The 27,243-nt window shown below is 40.6% G+C and overlaps 1 protein-coding gene across 1 annotated transcript in view; it reads right to left on the bottom strand.

Annotated features, from left to right (window-relative positions):
* The window catches only part of TBC1D15 (TBC1 domain family member 15), a 141,404-nt gene that overhangs the window by 23,189 nt on the left and 90,972 nt on the right, over nt 1-27,243 (bottom strand). The window contains exons 10-11 of the mRNA XM_088452537.1: nt 10,294-10,388; nt 2,285-2,401 (exon numbers count right to left, since the gene is read on the bottom strand). Of these exons, the coding sequence (XP_088308663.1) occupies nt 2,285-2,401; nt 10,294-10,388 (212 nt within the window). The remainder of the gene's footprint in view (nt 1-2,284; nt 2,402-10,293; nt 10,389-27,243) is intronic.

Below are 27,243 nucleotides of genomic sequence, written 5' to 3'. Positions count from 1 at the left end.
GCCTCAATACACCATGTGGCGCACTTCAGCTGTGCTTAGTGTTGTAGCGGCTTTTTTGCCTGAATGTGCGTCTTAGTTGCAATGTGATGCGGGAAACTGCTTCACAAGACACTACAGATTAATCTGATTTGTAACACTTTTATGTGTGTGCAAACGACTCTGAATCTGTACAACACAACTTGGGAGTGAAAACAAACCGCAGCATCATAGTACTTCGTATACAGATTCAGACTGATTTGCACACAGAAATACGATAAGTGACGCATATCAAAGTAATCAATGCAGTCTTGTGAAGCGGGTTGTCACTTTGCGCTGTAAGTAAGACACAAATTTGGTGCAATCAGAATTGCACGGCACCTGGTGTGCTGAGAAGAGCTGTTTGGCTCAACTGCGGCAACAGTGTATGAATATAACATGCAAAAACAGACCGGAGTAATAAGAAGTTAATCCACACTCACAAGCAGTATGCTCTAAACAATTACAATAAGTGACTTATGTTCATGTAGAGCAGGGATTGGGAACCTCAGGCCTGGGGGCTGTATAAGGCCTGCGGAATCATTTGGTCTGGCCCTCTGAGCTTTTTTATGCTAGCCTCATCTGGCTAGCAGGGTGCCTAGAATTGCACCCTGCAGCCAGAATCTATGCAGCAGTGCTGCCTGGATCGTCCTTAGGACATTTCTAATGGTCACACCGCTGCCCTGACAGCTCCCCGAAGCATGCTCAGGATGCTCCGGGCATTGCTGTAATCACCGGCGATTGTGGCCCCACCCCTGTGTGATGTCACACTGAGGGGGCGTTGCCTGCTCCAGGCCCGCAAATAATGTCATATTAAATTGGCCAGCAGCAGAAAAAAGGTTCCCAACCCCTGCTGTAGAGCATACTGTAGGTTCTCAAACTTGGTCCTCAGGATCTCAAATAGTTCATGCTTTCCATTTCTTTTCATGGAATCACAAAATGTGTCAGTGAGGGGATGTAGTCAGCATTCGGCGTGCGGAACATATGTTTTAAACATTGCAGGTAGCTGCAGCAGGTGTATTTTTAAAAAGTGCACTTTTTGGACACAAAAATTTACTTGCACCCATTTTAATGTACCCCTAATTTAACTGCAGCAATATTTTCTCCCAAAAATACTGTTTTTTTATAATTCTTCCACACATACAGATATGCATATAACAGCCATTAGACACAATTTAAGAATCCCAAATACTTTTATTCGGGGCACTAATACAGTTCTAAATTAATTTCCTATGTTAGGCTTTTAATGGGGTACAGACTGATTTCCCCAAAATGTGCTGTACTTTTCGCAGGTTACACTAATATGTTTTCACGTCTTCTGTAATAGGATAGGGCGAAAAACGGGAGTGCTCATACACAAAAGACGCCAAAATTTTGCACCAAAACACGCAAATTGTGCGAAAACTTCTCCGACCTTTAGTTTTCACGTCTAATTGAATTCCCCCCTAATTGTGCACAGTCTAGAACTCACAATTATATCAGTTTTGATGCTACAAATGTCTTTATATATTAGTCAAATTTTTAATCTGCATTAATAGCTTTTGATATTATACTGGGTAATATTATACTAGTACACATGAAAAAATACAGCACTTATTGTTATGACAGAGATTCCCCTTACTATGTGCAAAGAAAACAAACAATTACCAACTCATAAATGTGAAATACGTGAGAAAGGGACAATTTATATAAAGAGTTTCAATCTAAATATAATTTGTCAATTTCAGCCAAGCACTGCAGACATGCTGACAGCTAGGCATTTTAGAAAAAAAAAAGTGTCTGACATTGTCTGTGCATTCAATGCAATAGGTCTTTAAACACACGTCTTTCCTATTCAGCTGTGTAGAAAACTAGTTTCAGTTTCAAAGGAATGTTAGGTGGGACATATCTACAGACAAAGCTGTATCACTTTTGATCACTTATGTGTATATTATTATACAGGGCTATAAACAAAGTCAATCTCCTGTTCCCAGAGTCATACATATTCAGAACGTTTGTTGTTAGTAGTGATGGAATACAGATGCTGAATAATGACTGCCCCAGCTTTGCCTAATACTGTGATGTGAGGTGAACAAGCTTCTCTTACATCTGCAAAACAATATTACAAGATACAAAACAAGTATACACTGAAACACAGTAAAGAGGTATGGAAAAGGATCTGCACTTTGATATTTATACTCATGTAGCAAATCTCAATGGCAAACAGAAAATTGTATTATATAAATAAAAGTAAAAACATTTTCCCATAGTAATATGAACATCAACTTACCAAGATCAAAATCGTACATACAATATGTCATCAAAATGTCATGAAGTAAAATCAATGCTGGATTATCTTGACCTTCATAAAACTTGTTTGTTCGGTCTGTACGATTCACATCTTTTTCTAACATGATGGATAAAGAAAATGACATCAAATATTTGAGAGAAAAGCTGCTAATTTAGAACAAACCCATAGCTACCATATACAGAGGACTGGCATACTTAGATCCAGGAGCTTAGGATGACAGCTCTGCTAGATGAATGCCAGAGAGGAATACATTACAGGACACTTCACATCATACAAAGGACACTGCTACTTAGTACTAAGTAACTTAACCGACAAATGTTAAATTTGGATATTAATATAACCTTATATAAACCAATGTGGAAAACTGCAATAAAAGAATCATAACATAAAAATAGGGATAAATGGAAAATGTGAAAACTACAAAGACCTTTACAAATAATTTTGGGAAATAATGAACTGATTCACAAAGTAGTTTATTTACTCTTTTCTATTCATATTTGAGCATGAATAAACATTTATATAAATACAACAGCAAGCTGACATATTTTCCTTAAATAAAAGGAAATCATAATCAGATAGCACCACCTACAGACAGGGGTGGGGCTCCTTTAAACCGGTTTTATACCAACTGTAGTGAAAAGGTGTGAACGGTTGCAGTGGAAAATATAAGTGCTGGGGACCTAGGTATGGTGGGGAGTGTGGTCTCTTCAAGCACACTTGGTCTTTAAATCAGCATCACTATCTGGTGACGTTCTTCACCAGAGCGTCCCATTCACTTCGTACTTCCAATCTATCCATCCTTATCTAAATATCTCCACTTCCCTTCCTGACCTTTTTTCTGTGAAATGTAGAACCTTAGCTCCATTTGTAACAAACTTTTATCTATCCATGATGAATTCATTTCTAATGGGTCTATGTACTAAGCCTTGGAGAGAGATAAAGTAGAATGAGAAAAATTACCAACCAATCAGCTCCTAACTGTCACTTTACAGGCTGTGTTTGAAAAATGACAGTTAGGAGCTGATTGGTTGGTACTTTATATCCATTCACTTTGTCTCTATCCAAGGCTTAGTACGTAGACCCCTAAATCACTCAAACTCCATGCCATTAGAGAAACCTGGCTTACATAGCCCTTCAAAAACACAAGGTGGTGGAGTAGGCATTTAATTTTCTTTATACAGCACCTTCAGAGTCCTACCCTGGAACACCCGCTATCTTTTCTGTTCTTTTGAAGTCAACACTACTGTCAATTCCATCCCCTACACCTTTGTGTGGCTGTTATTAATTGGCACCCAGGTCTAGTTCCCCAGATCCTTTACAAACTTTCCTGCCTGGCTCACTTATTTTCTATCCTTGACCGGCCAACTCTTATATATTATGTGACTTCAGCATTCCATCCCCACACTCTTTCTACTGTCACTAAACATCTGTTCCTTCTTTCTACTTTCACATGCTTAAAGTTATCTCTAATCTAGGCCTCACCTCATCTTTTAACCGCCTCTCACTCCCAAAACTGCTCTATTGCCGCTACACACTTTTCAAATGCTCTACTATGCATGATCAGACTCTTACACGGCACTCAAATATTTAAATTCTCTGTGAAAAAAAATCTCTTCATTAGACCTTACCTTTACGACCAGCACTAATGCATGTTCACAAATATCCCAATCTCCACTGTGAGACACACTTGCACCTCTTGTTTCAGCTGTGCCTTGTTCCAATTAGAATGTAAGCTGTATCATGAGCAGTGTACTCTCTACTCTGTTTTTATGCCTGCATTTATCTTGTGTACCTTGTCCTTGTATGTCCTGGTGATTAGCATGTCGACAATGACCATGATGACATTCATACACAGATTACATTTCGACATGACAGAATATCGACCTAATGTCCCTGGTGGCTCAGCAGTCACTCACCTGTTCCCAGCGGCATCTCCAGCATCGTCTTCCAGGTCTTGATTGTCATGTGACCGGCAGTTCCGGAGCAGATGTGTGACTCAGTGGCATACCCTCCCTCTAGTGCCTGACCCTAACTCCCCCCCCCCACACACACACACGCAGCCTAACACTACTCTACCTTTAATGTCTAGTTAGAACACTCCTGGTAGCACCTAACCGAAACTGTCAACATTTTGAGAATGACAACACTTCACATGGCAGATGTGAGATTATAAACATTGACATTCTGAAGATGTCGACATAGTGCCTGTTGACATGTTGAACCATGTCGACATTGTGGTGTTGACTACATTTAGGCCTGACTAAGCGGAAAGGTGTATGTGGAGCAGTGGGCCTGGAAAAGCAGTCTAATTACAGCATTGAGGTGGTGAAAGACGGGTGAGAGGAAGGCCAGACAGGAGGAGCTTACAGTAGTCACAGCAGGACATGAAATGAATGACTGGATAAGAATTTTGGTAGCATCAAAGTTGAGAAAGTGTTGTGTTGTCTCAAAGATGGAAGCGAATGATGTGGGAGGGAGACTGAATATAGAGACTGAAGGACAGGGTGGAGTCTGGGGAGAAATCCATGCAAGTGACGTGGGTAACAGAGGAGAAAGTAATGTTGCCCATGATGAAAGAGTTGTAGAGAGGTTGGTGACTTATATAAGCGCAGTATTAGACATGTCATATCAATACATCCATAATAAGATGGGAGAGACAGCTGGATACATGAAAAAAGATGCAGGAGGTGCAGAGAAACATGGTTCATACCTCTGCAAAAAAAAGCCTTTTAAAAGTGTTTGACTGTCTCAAGATCCTGAACTTAAAATGTGAGAGATACACATTAATACTACTTCTATTAATACTAAAAGAGAGCTACTACAAAGGAATAGCCAAGACAAAATATAGTTACACAGATTGCCATATTCATCAATAGATTTCTATTCTGACAAAGCCTAACACACCATCTGTGGATATTAAACCACCTGAATGTATGTACTCACGAGGGGCGTAGAGAAATTAAGACAATGGAGACTATATTATAGAAGAGGAGGAATACAAATTCTGCCTTAATGTGTCTTAGGCTTGTCCTTCTTTGTACTCTATATTGTATAATAATTGCGTAAGGTCTGTCCCATCTGCAACATGAGCATGTCCCAACTGAGTCAGGACAGACTTCAGCCAAGCAGGAGGCAGTACAGGAGGAGAAATGCACCAACAGGGTGTGGGGTGGGGGGGAGAAGCAAAGTATGGACGAAGTGGCACTGCATGGAGGGTGGAGTCTGAAAGAACAGAATGGGGGCAGACAGTGTGGAGGCGGAGCATGATTACTGACACTCACTCACACCCCGATCCATTTATTCGATCATTTATGGATTCTGTCTACTGTGGCTGGCACCATTAAACATATATCGTCAAAAGAATATTCATTAATTATTTATCTCTATTTCCAAAGAACTGGATAGTTCTATCTGAAACAAATACCATCTTGTTTCCCCTTCATCATAAGGAATGAACATTCTGTTCATGACATATTGTGTCAAGTGACTGATTAATTACAAATCATTTGAGGAGTCTGCATCATTTTGGAGTATTAGGTCTACTTCAGGAAACTAATTAAGTCTGTCAGTTTTTATGCTACAATATGCTTTAACAGTTTACGTTGGTTGTTTTTATAAAGCTGAGTGTGGATGTTTCTAGAGCCAGCTTGGCTATATTATTAAAATTCTTATACATTTTATATACATTTTTGTTATTCATATTTGTATTATCAGTATCCTTTTGTGCACCCCTTAGGTTGGATAATATCCATCCGGTATTTATATATATATTTTATAATACATGTTAAAAAGTTTCCAGCTAAATCAAAAAGTAAGAAATGGTCCTGTTGGTAGGGAATAGACAACTTAAGAAATGACTATTTTCTGAGAAGGACGAGTGTGACTCGTCATAAGCACTGCAGAGGTTGATAAGTGGGCTAGTGCATGTACCTAAAAGTTATCCCGTTACAACTAATGTGGCTCGGACCTGGGAGAGGGGGGCTCAATGATATTATGTCAGATACATTACAGTAAGTCTTGCCCCTTGCAGGATGACCATTGCAACAGAACTATTAAAAAAAAAAAACAAGAAATAATGGGGAGAGCATTAAAAGTGCTCTCTCCATCCTGGCAAGCAGATTTAAGAGTACCCTCATTTGAAATAGGGGGATCAGGTGTTTCTAGCAGAGAATACCACTGCACTGCATAAAACAATTAAGTACAGGGATGGGGGATATATCTTTCACCAATAAACTCAGGGGTACTGCACTGCAGAAATACTTAAGATGACCAATATCCCCATCCTGCTCCCTACACACTCAGGAGCACCCTCATTTGAGTGTGTGGAGTCCCCTCTATTGAACAATATGCTCTAATTGTAGTTATTATCTTGTGATCACCAGACAATAAAACTCAATGCTACAGAAAGCGTTAAGAAGTCCAGAGATAGGGGGACTAATGCTAGATCTCACACATCATAGCGTCAACAAACACAATCAAAATGCAGTAGTTTGTCAATTTTTCAAAATGGTATGCTTTGTTGAGCAGACATATTATTCCTACGCATTTTCATGTTTCGTTCAACTACGTACTGTATGTAAAAAAAAAAAAAAAAAAAAAAAAGAATTATCATTTTTGAGTGCGGATTTTATTATGAAAACCTGCTTGTAGAACCTGGATTTTTTTTGTTTTGGAAAGATGGATTATTGCTGTAGTAAGAAAAATAAAGTATTTTTTGATGAGTACAAAAAATAATTGGTTTTAGTTCACTAAAATATCAATAAGAGAAAATAAGCATATTAATGATATTTTCAGGAAATTCACAGTCTTCTGAAAAAAGACAAGGTACAGGGGTAGATTTACTAATCCTTGAAGAGATATAAAGTGGAGAAAGATTAAGTACCAACCAATCAGCTCCTGTCATTTTTCAAATTCAGCCTGTAAACTGACAGGTGCTGACTGGTTGGTACTTTATCTCTCTCCAAGGCTTAGTACATCTCCCCCATAGTTTGTGTGGCTACTGAATAACTAATGACTTAGGTTGATGTAGAAATGTGACCACCCCAAAAAGTGCCAAAACAGGAAGAATAGGGAAATAAAACCTTTTTAAGGACTAAAAAAAAAAAAAATCTGTTAAAGACTTTCTAATAGAAAATCTTTTAAAATGTTTTTGAAAACATTTTTAAATTCCACAACTCATATTAAATACCTCTTTAGGTATCACCCCTTTTCAGAACAACCTTTTAATGCGGGTTATTGCAGTGACAAACCCGGCTTGAGGTTTGGTATGAAAGGATCTAAAAAAATTACCCAGGTCGTTACCCGGGAATCCGACCCTGGTAGCCACCACGGTTGAATCCAGGTTATCGTACCTGGGTCACGCTAAAAGCCGCTGACTGGAGCTAGAAGGCACGCTCAGACATTATGTCATCTCCAAAAAACGTCCATCCATTTCTAATGACATACACAAGTTTTGCAGGGCAACTTGAACCTGGGTCCAAGGTGCAGTGTGAAAAAAGTCTGACCCAGCTTTGACATGGGTTGAAACAGTGTTCAAAGACCCAGGTCGGAACCGCCATTTTGGTGGAAAAGGGGAATTTGTTTTTTGTACTTTTGTTTACATACAGATCTGTCCACATACATCTTTCTTGCTTGTTAAACAGCCCTTCTATTCGCGCCATGCTGTGGCGTAACTCATTAGTGACGAGCATGTTTTTGTGCAACATTTTACCTTTAAGACCCGTATTCAATTTGAAGCGAAAAGTCTGAGGTCGGACTTTTCACCATCATCGCCATTTTTCTAGGGGTTAAAGTATCGGGCACTTATCCCTGTATTCAATTAGGAATCGGCGAAAATGGGACCCGGCAGAAAGGTAAGTATTGAAAAGTCCTGTCACTTTTGGGAAAATCAGCCGGTCACCCCCCAAAAGATGGTATGACATGGGGGATCACTATGGCTAACCCCGAATTGGCCTGCTAAAGGTAATTGGGGTTTTTAAACAGCTGCGGCAGGTGCATTAATGAGTCTTTGAAGAAGTGGTGAAGAATAGCATTTAGCTTTATTTTTTTGGAAAATTAACTAGTCCCATCAAATTTGGGGTAAATGAAAATGGATGCAAGCATATTTTTAAGTCCCTAAAGTGATTTTAAAAAATTATTTAAAAAATCCACCTGCCGCAAACCACCCGCATTCTAAAAAACACCTGCGCATATGACCACCCCCCAGAGTCTATTTCGCTAGTTTTTAAGTTTGTCCCTCAACTTTTTTTTTTCGCCCCCAGAACGAAATTACTTTTTTTGGGTGTTCCATCTAACTTTTTAAAATGTTTTGAACACATTACTTTCAGGGGACATTCCAAAGGCTGCAGGGTACTTTAATTCTGCACCCCAAAACCCCAGTTCTGCACTTTTTTTCGCCACCTATTCAGTGGTGAAAACTTATCCCCGTTTTTTACAAAGACTTTTCGCACCTGTGAAAAGTCTTTGAAATTGAATATGGAGAGGAGATAAGTGAAAATGGCGAAAGTTATGTCATCGGCGATAAATTATCACAGATGGACTTTTCGCTCCAAATTGAATATGGCCCTAAATGTGTTTTATACGCAAAGCGATGCGAATAGCATGTACAATTAGATTCTGCATATTAAAATTGTATGAGACATGCAAAATACTATGTTACAGTGTCACAGCCACTTACACCGTAACGTAGCATTTCGTATGCAGATACACCTGCAGTTGCACACAGATTATAGGCATGCCGAATATCAGTTTAATCAGTAGAAGCGGATTGTGCATCCTATTCGCATCGCTTTGCTAATAAAACACATTTGAAGGTAAAAATTTGGACAAAGAGACATTCAACGCTGCCGGGTTGCACAAGGCTCAAGCGTTATGTTGAACGCAACTTGTAGCGCACGGATATAAGATGTATGTGGACACAACTGTATTAACACAATTGTGATAAAAATATTGCTTACAGACTTAAAAACACGGTATAAGCTTACACTAAACACATAAGTAATACCTCTACATGGACTAAATGATTCTATTTAATGTGCACCTCACTGGACATGTTTGTAAAGCAAAGATGTATAATTACAGGCATCAGGGGCAATATGAAAGTTAGCACAGTAAGTTAGCTGTAACACTAGTGAATAAAATGTATCTCCAACCATAATTCATAAACCATCGGATCCCCTCTTCCCACTACTGGCCCAAACGCTGCAGACCAAGCATAATGCAAAATTCCCATACCCTAACAGATATTTGGGGTTGGGTATGAAATACTGGCGGCTGACTAGCCACTGGTTCAAATCTCGATGCTGGAAGCCCAACAGAGGTGGTAAGTGACCTAACCCTCCCCCCCCCCTAACCGCCCCCCTTTCCCGGGCTAACGCGCATACTTAGCCCGGATCCTTCGTTCGGGATTCCGGCAGTCAGGATGCTAATGCCGGTATCCTGATGCCCTTCAGGATAGCGAAGTTGGCATTTTTCCGGGCGGTGGGATTCCGGCGGCAGTATATCGACGGCTGGCATCCCGTCTGCCGGCATATTCACTACATCCTGCTATTTCATGGAGTGGCAAAATATAGCCCATATATCTATCATAATATAGGACTCTAGTGTGTAATGTAGGGATGGGCATGGTTAACAGGGGAGACACAAGCTGTCATTATGTAAAAATGGTTGCCAAGGAGAACAGAGAGTGGAATGGTACAGCAGACACATCGGTCAATGACAGAACTTGATGATTATACTGTATATTCCGAAAACATTTGGCTGTTAGGGCGAGATAATTAGGGGTTATGAATCATGGTTAAGAATCCAGTCATTTGGTGAAACACAAAAAAACGTGGCTTATTACTACTATGGTAGTTATTGAGGCCTGGGATTTTGAAGCCATAAAGTGTATGGAAATCTGTCTCTAACAATGCAAAATAGGCGTAGGGAGAGGGGGATCACATACCCAAACCCTATTTGACTATAGCATATTTAGCAATAGGAAATACCTATTAAACTTCTGTAATCCCTCAGTCTTGAATTACGATTTTCTTGCTCTTCGCTAACAGATTTCCACTGCAGTTTCATTCGGAAATATTCATCTCTAGGAAAAGAATTAGGAACGACACCAATTACAATTACTATTGCAGAAATTACTTGGCCAAAAATATCAAATAATAGCATTTCTAACATATGGGTGTTTAGGTACAAAATTCACTTTCCACAGTTACACTGTGCTTTCCATAACGATAGTAAAATAAAACAATGGACAATGCTACGAAATGGCACTTTAATTACCATGTAAAAGTGAGGCCTAATAAAAATGTCAAGTGAAAATTATTATTTCCCATCTTTGTTATACAGCTTGATGTCGGGGGGAAAAAAAGGTTAATCGAATTAAGGATAAAACTGGAGCTTTATTCTACTTCAAATGACTTTCTCCCTTTTCCTATCTGATCACCCTGTCCAGTGCTGAATAAAACTATGTAATGTAATGAGGGAGAAAATGTCTGTCTACCCGCAATATAAAGAATATACACATTTAGTATGTGAATGCAATGCCTGAATAGGTCTTTTCATTCCTTGAATACAATTGATAAGCATAAAGTTGGTTAGGTAGGGAAGGACAATGAGTATTTTTTATCTACAATGTGCTGTATGAAGAGCAGGGTTCATTATAAATCCTGTGCACACAAAGTTCAATCTATCCAATTAAAAGAAATGCATATATTAGGTATCGTTTCACAAAATGACAAACAGCTATCTATTAGTTGCAATATGAGAAATGAACATCCAGACAAACATCCATAGAAGTATCAAACCCGCACCAGTATTGTATGGTGTCCTCGTCTCATGGTCCTATGCTCCAGTATTGCTTAATGTATAAATTGGTGTTATTCCAACAGGGGATGTAGTTATGTGACCGGTCACAATCCCGAATGCCGGCAAAGGATTCATAATCCCGACGCCGGAATCCAGGAGGACGCGTGCCCAAACGAGGTAACTACGAACCGCGCATCCTCTTAGCCGCGGGGGGGTGGGGGTTAGGTTTAGGGCAGTTAGCGGGGTTAGTTTTAGTTTTTTTTTGGGGGGTAGAGGTTAGTATTAGGCACCCCTAGGGGGGAGGGTTAGGCAACCTCAGGGAGAGGTTAGGGCTAGGCACCCCCCTGGAGGGTTAGGTTCAGCGAGCGGTAAGGGGGGGTTAGGGTTAGGCACTAGGAGGGGAGGTTAGGGTTAGGCACCACTAAGGGAGGGTTAGGGGAGGGGGGCAAGGGAGGTTAGGGTGCTTACCTGCCTGTCGGGATCTTCATTCTGCCGGGCAGCCACTGTCGGGATTTGAACCGGCGGCATTTCAATCTCATTCCTTCTAACACAATATAGTGAGGCTATTGCGAGGTACTACCCACTACTAGAGAATATACTATTAACATATGAAGGACAAAAGTAAGTAGTTACCAGGGTACACTCGGGCCAAATTCATTAATAAAAGTTAAACACTTTATTGGTACAGGTTGAGTCTCCCATATCCAAATATTCCGTAATACAGATTTTTTTTTTTTTTAGAATGACTGAGTTAGTGAAACTTTTGCTTTCTGATGGTTCAATGTGCACAAACTGTATACATTAAAAATTATTAATGACAAATATTTTTAAATGTGGTGAAGTATAAAATAAAGAATTGTGAAAAAAAATGAAAATAAGTAATAAAATTTTTTCTACACAAACTATGGTCGTCGTCTTTTTGTCGTTCTTATATTAATATGAATTCTAATGGCATAATATCCTAATTCTAATGATGTGCTTAACCCTGCACTGTTCATGCATAAACTGCCAAAAGCTCTATATGAATGTATTCTGAGTAAAATCACTGGTACATGTTATTGCATTGTATATGTGTCTATGAGGATTAGTGCAGCAGCATTAAAAAAGTACAGGACAGCGCAGCTCCCAGATAGCAGCCGACACATGTGCAATACTTGCCTTTGGGGTTCTTCAATGGCCGCTCTCGGTGTTTCAATATATGCGACTTGTTGCTGCATTGCTTACTCACAAACTGCCCAAAGTGCGATATGCATATATTGTAACAGTGTCCTGGTGGGCAATTGATCACCTGTTAAGTACCACTGAATTATTTGCACATAATTAGAATCAAGCCATTATGCCATCAGAATTCATATTATAAGAATGACAAAATGGCAACAAATTTTATTACACATTTTCATTCTTTATTTTATACTTTACCATATTTTAAATTAATATTTGTCATTAATAATTTTTAATGTATAACAATAAACTGTTTGACTTTTATTAATGAATTTGGTCCGAGTGCACCCTGGTAACTACTTACTTTTCTCCTTCATGTGTTAATAGTATAATCCAGACAATCATGTTTTGCTGCTTTTAAAATATGCCAAAAGAGTGAAAAATTAGTAGCACAAATAATGTTTTCTATGCACCTATCCTTGTGCATCAATACCTATTTCCCTGTAGATTGAAAGCGTGCGAGCAGGTCCCTCTTACCTTTATGTCTGTCTGCTACTACCCAGTATTGTTCTATTAATGTTGTTTCCAATTGTAAAGTGCAACAGAATATGCTGCACTACTTAATAAACTGTTAATTAATAAATAAAATAAATAAAAAAGTAAACCAGTCAAGTAAATCAGAGTGCAGGAGGATGGGTGGAGAATGTTTCATTTGCAAACAAGCAGTGTAGTTGAACAGACATGCTTAAAAACACTAGTGAAAAAATGTCCATCATCAGTTAGCCTAATACCCCAGAGAAGCAAAAGGGTTGTTGGACATGAAGTACACCCTGAAGAAAGTTCTGAACTTCAGGGATGGCGTCCTACTTACGTTAGAAAAATGTTGAAATGGCCGAACCTGAACCTTCAGTGAAGTCAGTTTAAACCCACTGTTTAAGCTATCCTGCAGGAATGACAGGAGACGAGTTAAATAAAATTTAGAAGTATCAGCCACCGTACAATTACACTAGATGTAATTCCGCTAAACGCACGCAGTGGTAATTCGCGGTTGAGGATGGCTTCCTGACCTTTATCATGGTCTGAATTTCCTGATCAGAGAGGCCCTAAGCTCGGAGGATAATGTCTTCAACAGCCATGCCATCAAAGGCAACCAAGCTAAGTCCTGATGAAAAACAGGTCCTGACTGAGCAGATCTGGTCGGATGGGCAGTCGCCAAGGATGATCTACCACCATGCAGAGAATGTCAGTGTACTCATCAGCTTTGGCCAGTTCAGAACATTCCCCAGTATGAACCTTGTGCCGGCTCAGAAAAATTGCTTCCCAGTTGTCTATGCATGGTATGAACACTGCTATCACTGGCACGTCCCTTTCCATCGATGGATTTTGACAGTTCCACCATCGCCATGGAGCTGCGTATTCCGCCTTGGTGGTTGATTTAAGCCCTAGCCTGTGGCATTCTCTGACTGAATCTTGAGTGGCCTTCTGCGAAGGTGATAGTGTCTGAAAGAGAGCCCGATGAATGGCCCTTAATTTCAAGAAGTTTATAGGAAGCCTTGCGCACGCCCTTGGAGATGAATACCCTATATCACTGCACCCCAACCCTATAGACTGACATGTGTGGTAACAATGGTCCACCTGTCAGGTTGGCAGAGGTCAACCCCATTCCAAGTTGCATCTACAGAACCACCACGGCAGGGAGTGGAGAGTTGTCTGTGACAACTGAAACACTTGAATTGCCAAGTAGGGATTCGTACGAGACCAACGGGCAAGAGGTTGCAGCTGAAAGCTCTGTGAATGAAAGCGCGCATATGGAACCACTTTGAAGCAAGATACTATTGTAACCATAGGGTCAATAATTTGATTTCTACAATGGTTTGCTATTCCCTCAGACTTTGTACCATGCAGTACATGCCTATGCATATTTTTAGAGAATGGTCAACTGTGACTTAACCTTTTCATGTGTCTGCCTGTGCCTAGCAGACAAATGGGAGGTGCAGTAGGCGCTTAAGAAACAGTTGGTGGTAGTAGTACCTTATATGGTATGAGCAACCACATGCCAAGAATGTTCAGCAACGCCCCTGCTATTGAACAGGGTTTTTCCCAGGACAACACGGGTTATGTGAATGGTGCAACCCGGGATTTTACTCCCGGGTTGCCCATAAAAGCTCCTGATTGGCCGGCCAGGGCTGCCTGATGAATGCTGATGACATCATCAGCGGTAGCCGGAGAGAGAGAGATGTCACTACTGCACTTGACACGTCCTCTCCTCATGAGAGTCTTTAAGTAGTATTATTTGATATGTTATCGAGATTATAACTGCTTTCCATCAGGGTAATGATTTCTTATTCTCGTTCTGCACAATTCATGTAATGATGATAATTTACCAATGCCCACATATGGAGATAGGGCTGAAAATGTCTTCATTGGTGAAATAAATCCAATGGTCTTTATCCAGCAGCAAAATTCTCCTCTGTGATCCAGTTGGTCCTTTCCATCACTTGTCCTGTCCAGTGTCACCATCCTCCTGTGTGGCCACTTTATGTACAGTTTCAGTCATTCAGCGATCAGATTTGATATGCACATGTTTGGACGACATAATAAAGTGAGATTAATAACTTGGAGATTGATACATAAACTGTCATGCTAGGAGCTTCGCTGTATGCACTAAATGCCATTATTGTGGGCCAGCAAAGTGTCCCCTTTAAATGACAAAACTGTGAAATACTGTGTAACACACTAAAAACCTGGCGTTTGTCTGAAAGGGGTCGACCCAGGAATTTCTCTCGGGTCTCATGTTTAGTGTGAAAGGGAGTGTTGAGCAAAAGTTGAGTGGAAAACCTGGGTCTGAGCAGGGAAATTCCCAGGTCTTATGTCTGAAAGTGATATTAGAGAGCATACATCAAAACCGATGTAGTTCATCTGAAAAGATGACATTAATGTATAGAGCGATTGTATATAGTGATTGCTCCAATTTATATCTCCTATATTGAATGGGTATATAACACATAATTAAATAAAAAATAAAGTATAAAAATCTGAATATATTACAAAAAATATTAAATACTAGTTGGAGTACCCGGCGTTGCCCTGGATTTTAAAAATGTTTGTTTACACATCATCCTCCAACAAACCTCTCCTTAGGCAGGCCTCACGAAAAGTGTGGCAAACTTCTCCATCAACAGTCCTAAGGTCTTCGAAGGAAGTAGGCCCTGTAACAGTGTAAAGCAAACGTCGGAGATAGAGGCATTCAAAATTTGTCGGATGTACAGTCACGGCCAAGAGCTTCTGTTGCTCTGATACCAGGATGACCATCTATAGCGACTCCCAGTTTTCTGCGCATAAAAACTTTTCGAGAAGCATTCCATGTGTAATAATCTGGCAGCTCACAGTACAGCAGGGTCCTTGCAAAGTCATCATTTTGACAGATCGAAGAAAGAAGTCAATGTTGTTGCGTAATTTGGTAAAGTCAGAGAGCTGAGAATGCTGGGAAAGCCTGCTAAAGCTCTCCTCGATAATAAACATTAAAATCATGACAAAACATGACAACACAAAAGGCTCGCTCCGAGGCCCTAACCATATGCCGTGAGGCCCCACAATGAGCGTACGGCAAAAATTGAGGTTTTTAATTAATTAAAAATTAACAGTAACTAATTTTGATTTCAAATTTTTTTAGTTGCCTCGGCCATGTTTTAATATGCTTGTATGTAAAATTTCACGATCTTGGCTTGAAAACTCAGGATTTGTATAGAAAGACAGAAGGACAAATTTTCACTTTCATATAGTAGAATGGATTCAAAAAATTTCAAATTAAGTCTCATCATCTTTATTTTTTTTTTAAAACATGTAGTTTTTTTATTCAACAATTTTCCTACATGTTATAAACATAACAAAAAGAAAATATATATAAAAAGTACAAAAAACACATGAGTGTTGCCGACAGAACACATTATAAAATAACAAAATGTACGGTCAAAGAGATATCAATAACAAGCTAAGCCTGACTTTATGAAAGAAGCCCATCTGGGGCATGGAGGCAAGAAGAAATAAATAAAAGAAGGAAAAAAAAAAAGGAGTGTAGAAGAAATAAATTTGCAAGAAGAGAACACAGATTACATAGGAGGATCTCTAACAGATCTACGAGGGCCCAGTGGAGAAAGAGCCCATAGCTTATGAAATTGAGGAAGTGCCTTGCGGCTAGTATAAACATATCTTTCATTGTCAATTGTATCATTAAAAAGCGCCTGCCATTTGTGTATATCTGGAGGATCCGGAGCACACTAGGAGCGGGCAATAATTACTTTAGGAACTGGTAGATGGGCCTAAAACAAAACGATAAATGGTTACATTAAACGATTCTTCCATATCTAAAGCAAGTAAAAAAAGTTTGGCCTCTGGTGATGGTAATGCTGGAAGAGTAAATTGAATATCCGACCAGACTAATTTCCAAAAATCACTAACCTTAGGGAAATCCCATAACAAATTCCAAAAATCACAACAAAATGCACAACATTTGAGGCAACTGTTTGGGACATTAGTATCAATATGCACAGTAGAGAGAGGGGAATTGTAGGACCTATGGAAAACAATATAATAGATTTGTTGAAAACAAACACAAGGGGGAGTATACCATATAGAACCCAGTATTTGTGTCCATTGCTCATCCTGAAGAGAACCCAAATTTAATTCCCATTTATTTCGGAGAAGAAGTAGGTCATCCGGCAAAGTGGGGAGATCACTGTAAAGCTAGGAGACCATCATATGAAAGTGTAATTGAAGGAGTGCAAGTTTAAGAAGAGAAGGGGATAACAAAATAGGGTCAGATCTAAACTGGGAATGCAGGGCATGACGGAGCTGGAGATAGCTATAGAAGGCTGTACGGGGAAGGCCAAACTCCACACGCAAATATTCAAAGGAATGATAACATTATGATACAAATGACCAAGTGTTTTAACACCATTTAAAAATAAAATCCATAAGGTCTCTCCGATCCCAGCACACCCAGTTCAGTAAGACCACCATTAAACCATGAGTGGGACATCAGGATCCATACCTTCATCTCCAAATAATCCCTGGGCAAAGCGCCAAACCAATCGAGCCTGTCGAATAAGAGGGGAGGTCTGCCTGTTATTTTTACAGAAAGTAAAACCTGCAAAGGAGCTAAAGGGGACCACATTTGCTCATCGAGGAACTCCACCAAAGTGGTATCATTACCAGCCATTAACCAAGCGGCATATTATAAAGTCTTGTTAGAGAAAGAGCCAGGCCACCTGTGGATTTAGATCTACATAGGGTAAGGAGAGCATTCCAAGGTTTATTATCTCCCCATGCAAACGAAGCTAGAACAGAGTCAATATGGGGGGAAACATTTTTTTGGTAATAAATACAGGGGAATGCTACAGGGTATAAAAGGTATTTAGGCTGAATAGACATTTTAAATAAATTAATGCGACCTGTTACCATGGGCGAAAGTATTTTGGATACATGAATATTCTGTTTAAAAGCCAAGGTAATGGGCATCAAATTTAAGTTCTACAAAATCAGCAGGGTATAGTAAGTCTGCACCCCAGCAAAGAAGGCACCGTCCCAGGGAGATTAGACAGGAGGGTGTAAGAAAACAAGGAGGGGAATGCACTGACAGCGCGCAGTCTCTCACCCTCGAGTAAGCAGCCTCTGCACTGGTACAGTCGGATCCAAGAAGGTAGCCGTCAGACACAGCCGGGACCAAGCACCGGAGCCCAGCGTGTTGAAGGAGTGAGGAGCAGGAGCCAGTCCACCGCAGCAAGAGAGAAGAGGTGTCACCTCTAAGATGACCCCAACACCAAAGTGCACAGCACGCTGCTACCGACGGACCAGGAAGCCGGAGACCGCTGCCACCCACGTGGAGGACATGGGAGTGCAGCAAACCCCAGCGTGACCCAATACAGCACCAGGAAAGACCCAATTCCAGGTCCAGGGAAAGCAGAGTACCTCCTCTCACAGGTTAGGAGTGTAGGGAGCCCGGGGTACCGCTCCAGCACAATATTTAAAAGGATAAATAGTACGAGGGAAGGCATTTCACCTCCTACAGCATGCCGCTCCAAGCCACGCCCCCTAAACTCATCATCTTTAATAAATTTGCAGGTACCATACCTCACAACTGTCTGCCCTGCTTTGGGTGGGACAGTCTTGCTTTTCAGGGACTGTCCGCCATCCATTCCGCATGCTGCTGAACCCCGCTGCAGCGCATGGTATCTTCAGTAAAGGGTGAGCTTGGGGGAAGCCCAGCATCTACAGGAGTGCTGTGCACACCCTGAGGGTGTTGGAAATATAGGTGTGTCACAAGGTCTTGCCCCTTCCTATAAGGCCACACCACCTTTTCCAGGCGAGCACTCAAGGAATCCAGAGTTTCAACTCCCATATGTTGGGAGGCATGATTAAACATATAGATCTATTAGCTCTAAAGCAACCTACAGGTTTGGGGGGAAACAAGGTGGATTGTGCTATAATGCAGAGGTTCTCAGAAGCGGTCCTCAACGCTCCCCAACAGTTCAGGTTTTAGATATATCCATGGATGAGCACAGGTGGTTAAATCAAATTGACTGAGGTACTAATTAAGTCACCTGTGCTCAACCATGGATATATCTCGAAAACATGGACTGTTGGGGAGCCTAGAGGACTGCGTTTGGAAACCTGTGCTCGAATGTCTTTTCCTGAAGAAGTACACTAGGAACCAAGAAATTATAAATTCTATCACCTTAATTAAGTATTTGGGTGTACTTTGAGTAACTCAGTCTTAACGGAGAGAGTAATATTCAGGAAGTCCATAGTGACTAAATCAAATTAGTTAGAAAAATGATATTGAAATCATTACTTTTTTCTCTCTTCTGCCGTTCCCCAATTCCCCCCCCCCATATACCTGTCCCACATAATTTACGCCTCCATATACTGTACCTGTCCCACATTATTTACACCTCCACATGCCTGCCCCACATCACTTACACCTCCCCATACCTGTCCCACATCTTTTATACCTCCCCACGCCTGTCCCACATCACTTACACCTCCCCATACGTGTCCCAAATCACTTACACCTCCCCATACCTGTCCCACATATTTTACACCTCCCCATACCTGCCCCACATCACTTACACCTCCCCATACCTGTCCCACATCACTTACAGCTCCCCACACCTGTCTCACATCATTTACGCCTCCACATACCTGTCCAACATCATTTAACCATTATTGAGCTTTTTAGAAAAATTCACCTGAAAACGGACATGTCTTTATGGACCAAATTATGCTATTAAGACCCCATCACATGTGTGATTATTCATTGAGATGGGTGCACCAAAGGTCCTGCACCGAGGGCTTAATTGTAAGCCACACTGCACCCATCGCAGAGTGACAGGCTGTGAGCGTTTGGGGGTGGTGACGTGGAGTGGTCGGAAAAAAGCAGGAGTGCCTGTCCATTTGAAGGCCGTTACTTGGGCGTGCTGCTGTGATTGCATACGCAGCATGAGAACCCACTGCGTACAAAGAGACTTGCAGTGTCTGCGGCAGGTTAGACCTGGTGTAAATGCTGCGTGTCTAAAGTATCGATGGTTACGCAGAAGAGTGACAGTGGCTGGATATGAGAAAGCAGAAGTGGGCGTCTTTATGTCGGCTGAGCTCTGGCAAGCATTAGCATAATTTCGCAGCTGCGTTCCAGGCGAAATCGTAGCTGCGATCGCATTAGCGATCTCTGCAGAGTCAGACCCAGTGTCCTGGCATTTTTACCTTACAATAAATATTGTATCTACCTTTTCACCTGCTATGGGAGTACGCACAAAAAAATAAGTGTGAGTTTGGAATTGGATTGCAAATGTAATTCACAAGGCATGTTCTCCGTGATAACGGTTTGCAGGACCAAACTCACACCTAATTGTATTGACCCTTTTGTTTAATCAACCAAACATACTAAGCAAAATGACTTGAACTGGTAGCGTAAATTTCATTTTGGAAGCAAAACATTGCTACCCATAAACTATTTTACAGCAGACACCAACTCAACAGACACAATTACACCGTAATCTTAAAATTGCAATTATGGAGTGGGGGTTCCACTTGTCCGGAAACCACCCTCCCAGCCCATGACATGGAACTTTTAGCTCTGTTTCGACTATTTAAGAGTAAGTGCTGTGGCTTTTAGAATTCCTATTATATGACAGAATTATATAATCCTTCTAAGCAATACAAAATACTACAAATATATCTTATTCTGTTCTGTCTCTGTCATGTTATACAAACTAAAATATTTACAAGAAGAAACTCAAGTCAGTAAGGCTACCTACTAATCAGATGTGATAAGCAAAAGAGATGGGGGAAATGGGAGCTGAGTAACACAGTAAGCAAGAAGGTAGCTTACAGCCCTGGAGCAAGCATACTGAGCAGGAACAAATGCAGTAACCATGTTTATCAAGCAGGGAAAAGGAGCGCAAGGTAAACAGAATGCCTGAATAGGAATAGAAACCAACTCTGCTCCTCACCATGAAATTCTGCATTTCACCAGCCTGTCCCCAATTTGAATCAGTGCAGATGCTAAATGTAGGTCATCATCTCAAAAACACAAAAGTACCTTCCTAACAAACTATTAAGATTCTAATTTCGATTAGATTTTGATTTAATATTACTGTAATCAGACTTTTACGAGATCATTGATGAGACTCAATTGAAAATATGGTATGAACCAGATAATTAACATGGGAAACAAGATCTCTTAATGCACGCAGCACGAATAAAACCATCCCCCGTAGCAGCTCTTGAAGACAACCCCTCCATCGGCATCCCACCTACAGCCCAAACCCTCCCTTCCCACTGCAGGTTGAATTCTTCCTTTTCCTTGCAGCCTGAATCCCCCCTTTCCCCCTACAGCCCAAATTCCCCCTCTCCCTGCAGCCCGAAACCCATCTTCTTCCAGCAGCCTGGATCCCTCATTCTCCCTGCAGCCTTAAAGTCACCTTCACCTTTCAGCCGAAATTAGGAATGGCCATCGGTGGTATAGGAGCTGACAGGGTGCTGAAACAGAAAGAGAGCATCTGAGGCATAGCGATCAGGATTTTTTTTCTTTTTAAACAACCATCGGAACACCATCATATGATTTCCATTCAATGGTGGCAAACATCAGACTACCACCATGAAATGGTAAAAACACTGCCGTTTGGACAAAAACATTGATCGGTAGTAACCACTGGATTCCGATGTCCATCCCTAAGCTGAACCTGCACATGTACTCCGGCCACCACTCCTTCACCGTGTAGTGCTGCCTCTCCAGTGTGATGTTCCGGATCAGCCACGCGCCATCAGTGAAAAGGAGGCACCTCCCATGGAAGTGAGCGCTGTTCTTAGACAGCAGCACTACGGCAAGGAAGCCCAAGAAATACAAGGTACATTGTGCAAAGAGGACATTGCTCATCGCTAGGTTTGGCAGCTGGGGAGGGGTGCGCATGGAGGCTGCAGAAATATGCGCTGGTGCCCCAAGCCCCAGGAACATGCTGCTGATAATGCTTACAGTAGCTGCAATACAAATCTCTCATCCATGATCCTCCTGCCCTTCCCAACACATCCCAGTGGTTGTGCCCCAGCCAGCTGCAGGGCAGCAGCAGTGGGGGTAGTGGTGACACTGGTAAGATGCAGGGGGCAGGAGTGAGAAGCAGGGGATTGTGGTGAGATGCAAGGGACTGTGGTGACATGGAGAAGGTTGTTATGTGATGCAGGGGGCTGTGGAAAGATTAAATTGCTCCTGTGCGAAGCCAGGGCGGGTCACTAGTACCAAAATAACAAATATTGTTAGTGCCACATATTGTGACAAAAGACAGCTTGGCACAATAATAACAAGATTGAGTCTATGGCCACAAATGCCCGAAGTCTGGCAAGCTAAATAGGAAAGCTCAAAATGTTTGGGAATGATGAAGAACATTAGGATTTGAGCACTGCTGCAGAACCATGGTTGGATATTTGGCAGGGCTGTATATATTCATAATTCTACGTTCTCTCAGGGATAAGGTAAATAACAATAGCCTTGTGAAGAAATGGAATATGAAGGATGAGGTTTCCGATGGAACATGTGATGTTGGTTTATTGATGCAGCTTCAACAGAAGTAATAACTGTCAAGATAACTGGTGTAAGTAATAAGTCCCTTCATCAAATTAAGAATACTCCAAAAGAGCACACAAAAAAAAAGAATGTTTAAAACCCTGAAATTGATTGATCTAGTGCACAGGATGATACTGAAATTTACCTCTCCAGAGCTTTGTTGTCCCACTAGTCTTTCTGCCATCAAAAACAGAGCTAATAACATTCCTATTAGCAAGCAGAAGTTACCTACCAGATATCTCTATTTCTGATGACTGCGTGATAATAAACCCTACCAGAGAAGCTCGGGGCTAAGGTGTTATTTTTGACTAAGAACTGTCAACATTCCATTTGTATACAAATCCTGTTACATGCATCTAATACCCCTTTTACACCAGAGCAGCTCAGTGTAAAAAGGTCTCTGAAAAATAACCCGAGTCAAGTGACACAGCAATCCAACCCAGGTAGCTACCAGGGTTGGGCCCAGGATGGACCCGGGTAATGGTGTAGTGTAAACGGTGCGACACGGGTTATCCGACCTGGGCCATGCCTAAAATTAGCTGACTGGTGGTTGTGGAGCAGTCACCTCCCACTTTTTATGACCTCACAGGTTTAGCAGGGCAGACCTGGGTTCAGTGTGAACAGGGCTTACCTGGGAGTAACCCAGATCGAAGGTGCAGTGTAAATGGGGGCTGACCTGGGTTGGAACCATGTCCGAAAACCCAGGTTGGACCCGGGTTTGGTGGAAAAGAGGTATCAGAAACATTTCCAGAATAAGCACTTATCTTACACAAGTAATAAGACTTTAATTATTTGTACTACAATCGCCTCCTTGCGTAATTTCCCCTAATTAAACTTTCACTTGGACCACTATGTATTTTGAATGCAGTAGATACTGTTCTTCCTCGCAAAAAACTTTTTCTACTGCTACTCTGCCAGTCCTTACATTAGTTGACTATACTTACCAAATCCAATCAAATACTTCTACTAAAGGTGCGTATCCACAACATGAGAGGATGACGAACGATTACACTTCGTTCCACTGACAGTGGATAATGTGCCCACACTGAATGGTATGTCGTTCAGTGCAGGCACCCTCCCTCATCCCTGAACATGCACAACCTGTCGATATAGACAGGTTGCCCTGCATGTTCAGGCGATGACAAATGCCGACAACAACCAGCGGGAAAGCGAATCGCTCGTCGTTGCCGGCAAAGTCACTGCACGATTAATGAACAATTGAATGCCAATGATGTCAAAATCGTTCAATTGCTTTCTCGTGTAGTGGATATTCGCCTTTACATACAAGGCTATCAACAACACAACACCAACATAAATCTATTCCATTGTCTCAAAATATCCCCAACGCAACTAAATTTTTCAAACACATGACAGTTAGGAGCTGTTTGGTTGAAGCACAATTTAAGATTAGTAACGAGCGATAACAATAATTTCACTCGTTGGTAAATCTGGTCGTATTTACTTAAATTAACCCTCTTTCCTCAAAATAACAGTGGTGTGAGACTGGATAATATAACCCACCAAAAATGTTTTAACCTTGCAATCTGGCTGGGCCAATATGTAGAAAGAAATGTTAAACATATTTTAACCCTTAACTGGGTACGCGGGTAAAAATCACAAAACACCCTCCCATAAAAAATAGTTGCATGTGATACGTTTGAAAACAGATCACCTGTACATCATCTATAGATTCAATAGACTCTACGAAAAAAAAGTTGGCGCTAATGTATGTTGTATAATAGCAGAAAAAGCCCACTGCTACACTTACAAAACAGGGTCTGTACCTGTTATAGATATATAAATAAGCAATGGAAATAAGTGCGCTTTTGAGAATTGCTGAATATATATTATATCAATTAATAAATAGTCTCTGCCCTTTCTCTAGCAGTGAGGACAAAACCGTGTCAGGTGATCCCGTTCCCAGTGACACGCATCCCTGGCAGAGACACGTGGGAATAGCTGTGGGACACAGCTGCACTCCGGATACCCCCCGCATAGGGAACATTGGAGACGGAGTGCCGGAGTAGCAAAGGCGGCTCATTGTAGCCGCAAGCAGCAGAGAAGTGCCGTGACATCACAGGTCACTTCCACCAAGTGCCGAGATGGTATGCACTTAGGCTCCTACATAGGGCAGCGAGCAGCCATATATCCACATCGGCTATGGAGCCAGCTTCACTAATGCTGTGCCCAGAAGCAAGGAGAGCCCGCACACATATAACAACAACCTGGAATACACAGAAATATACTGAGCCATCACATGCTGCAAAGAGCAATCATCTGGTTTTTCCCATGACGGGGGTGTAAGTAACCATATAACATATATTCTCTTGACATATAAATATCTAGAAGGAGACTGCGATTATATCAATCTATGAAATTAACTTTATAAAGTTATTTACTAACCAGTGACTGATGCTTTGCTCACCAACCATCTTACTTTGCTTTGTTTACATTTTATTTGCTCTTAGGTGACAGCTTATGGCTGGTTTCTTATGTTTATAATATATTGATCATGGCTATTGTGATATAATAAAGATTTATAATTTTTTATATTTATATTTTTTATACATACAGCAATTCCCAACAGCGCACTTATTTCCATTGCAGATTCAATAAACATTTACCACCAAAAATAAATGTTAGAATAATCAATTTTGTGAAAAAAAAATATTTATTCTAAAGTCTAAGAAATTGCAAAATTTTTGAAATTATAAAATCACTCAACATAACTAGTTCTTGTTCGTATAACATCTTACTGTAAAGCAAAAATATAAACACAGTACACCGAATGATAATAATCAGAAGATTGCAATACCAAAAAAAGGATAATGTAACTACGTACCTGGGGTGTTCACTGCACCCTGCTTCTAATTTCACTTCACAGAGAAAACAGTATAGCACGTGGAAAGGCTTTGGGTACAATGACGTAAAATATAACCCCTAATTGAAAAATAAACAGTAACATGGCAGTGATGCCAACTACATTTCGGAATTATCTACAATTTAAGTCTGTGGGGTGATGTGAGCACCCCACCCCATTTAAAGGTTAAACAAGCAAAAAAGTCAGAACAATGCGATCTGATGGCTAGCATCTGATAGTGTTTAGTTGTGTTGCATCTAGGTGAACGGTGTATAATATTATACAGTATGTTACAGATATATCTGGTAATATTATTGTCTAAGTATATACTGTCTTGATACAGTGACATCAGAGTGGTTATTATAAGAAGGTTGATATTTAAACACTGTGTGGAGAGAGTATGAGTAAACAAAGACATATCCTAGGAAGTGTAGGAGAAGCGAGTGTATAATTACATCTTTATTCCAGTACAATTAATAGAAGTACATCACAATATACTGACCACATACTGCATTAATTATGTTTATTAATTATAAATAAGCCATATCTGCCTTAAACTTTATACTAGAGAAAAGATGATTCAGTCTAATATACTCCTTGTGTATAAATGTATTAACGGTCCATACTAAAAACTGTGGCAGCCTGGTAAGTTCATTGCCCTGACAAAGTGCATGGGGAAACACGATGAGAATTAAAAAAAGAGAGAGACGCAATCTCCAGTTATTAAATGGGTTCTTTACACTAAGAATCATGATGCGGTACAATGGACTGATGAAAGAACTGGTATTGGCAGATGATGTATAATGATCTAAGAAAGGTTTGGACCTTTTCTTAGCAAACAGATATAGTATGTTTATCCAAGGAATATTTAGCTTTTTTTTTTGAGAGAGAGATTTTGAGGATAAAATGTGCAACTTGATAAGCCTATATTTTTTTAGCAGAATCAAGTATGTAACTATGGCCTGTATTCAAATAGTTTCGCACCCGCAATACTTTTTCGCCTGTCGGACTTTTTTTCTACATCGCATATTTTAGCAGCGGAAACTTATCGTGTACGTACTTTGGGGATCAATATAGTATTGCCTGATTAGCCCTAATGAAACAATTTGGGGTACTTAAGTTCACACAATTGGCACTATTTAGCATCTTTGCACAAGTGGTGAAGAATGGTATAAAGCAGTATTTTTAGGAGAAAATAAGTATTCCTGCCAAATTTGCGGTACTTGAAAATGGGTGCAAGCATGGTTTAAAATCACTAAAGTGAAGTTATAAGAAATTTAAAAAACGCACCTTCAGCGAACACATGCAATGAAAAAAACACCTCATCCATACTGATTTTGCTAAAGAAAAACAACATTACATGAAGGATCTCATTTGTGTCGGACTTGTTACCGTATTACTGTACATATTTATGAAGACCACAGATTCTTTTGAAGTACCCTTTAGAATTTGCGTTTGGTATATATTTTTGTGTTGTTCATTGTAGAAGTGTGGTGGGGACCACACTTATACCGAGTGGCATTTCGCTAGTGTGTGCGCAGAATTGATAATCTTTTTCACCTCATCCATACTTGTAGACCCCCCCAAAAGTCTATTTCGCTACTTTTTATATTTGTACCCCCACCTTGCACTTTTTCGCCCCCTTTTTCAAAGTGCTTTTTTGGGGTGTTCTTCACTTTTTTTGGTCTTTTGTTTGAAGGTTATCCTTTGGGGGCTATCCCAAGGGTGCCAAGTGGTTTCCCCACCTTTGCACCCCAAAATAAGGATTTTGCTTTTTTTTTCTCCACCTATTCATAGGCGAATCTTTTTTGCCTATTACATTGCATTGCTTTTTCGCGTACGCGATAAGTGTTTGCAATTGAATACGGAGAGAAGTTTCCGCCTGGCGAAAAGTCACAATCGGCAATACTTTTTTGCGGATATTGGCTTTTCGCCTCAAATTGAATACGGGTCTATGTTATTTATAGACATTTAAGAGTACTACTTTTATTATGAACAGAC

Source organism: Taudactylus pleione, unplaced genomic scaffold (assembly GCF_031769625.1).
Source record: "Taudactylus pleione unplaced genomic scaffold, aTauple2 ptg000038l, whole genome shotgun sequence".
Lineage (NCBI taxonomy): Eukaryota > Metazoa > Chordata > Amphibia > Anura > Myobatrachidae > Taudactylus > Taudactylus pleione.
Note: the sequence above shows the minus strand (reverse complement) of the source record. Positions and strands in the feature narration are given on the sequence as shown.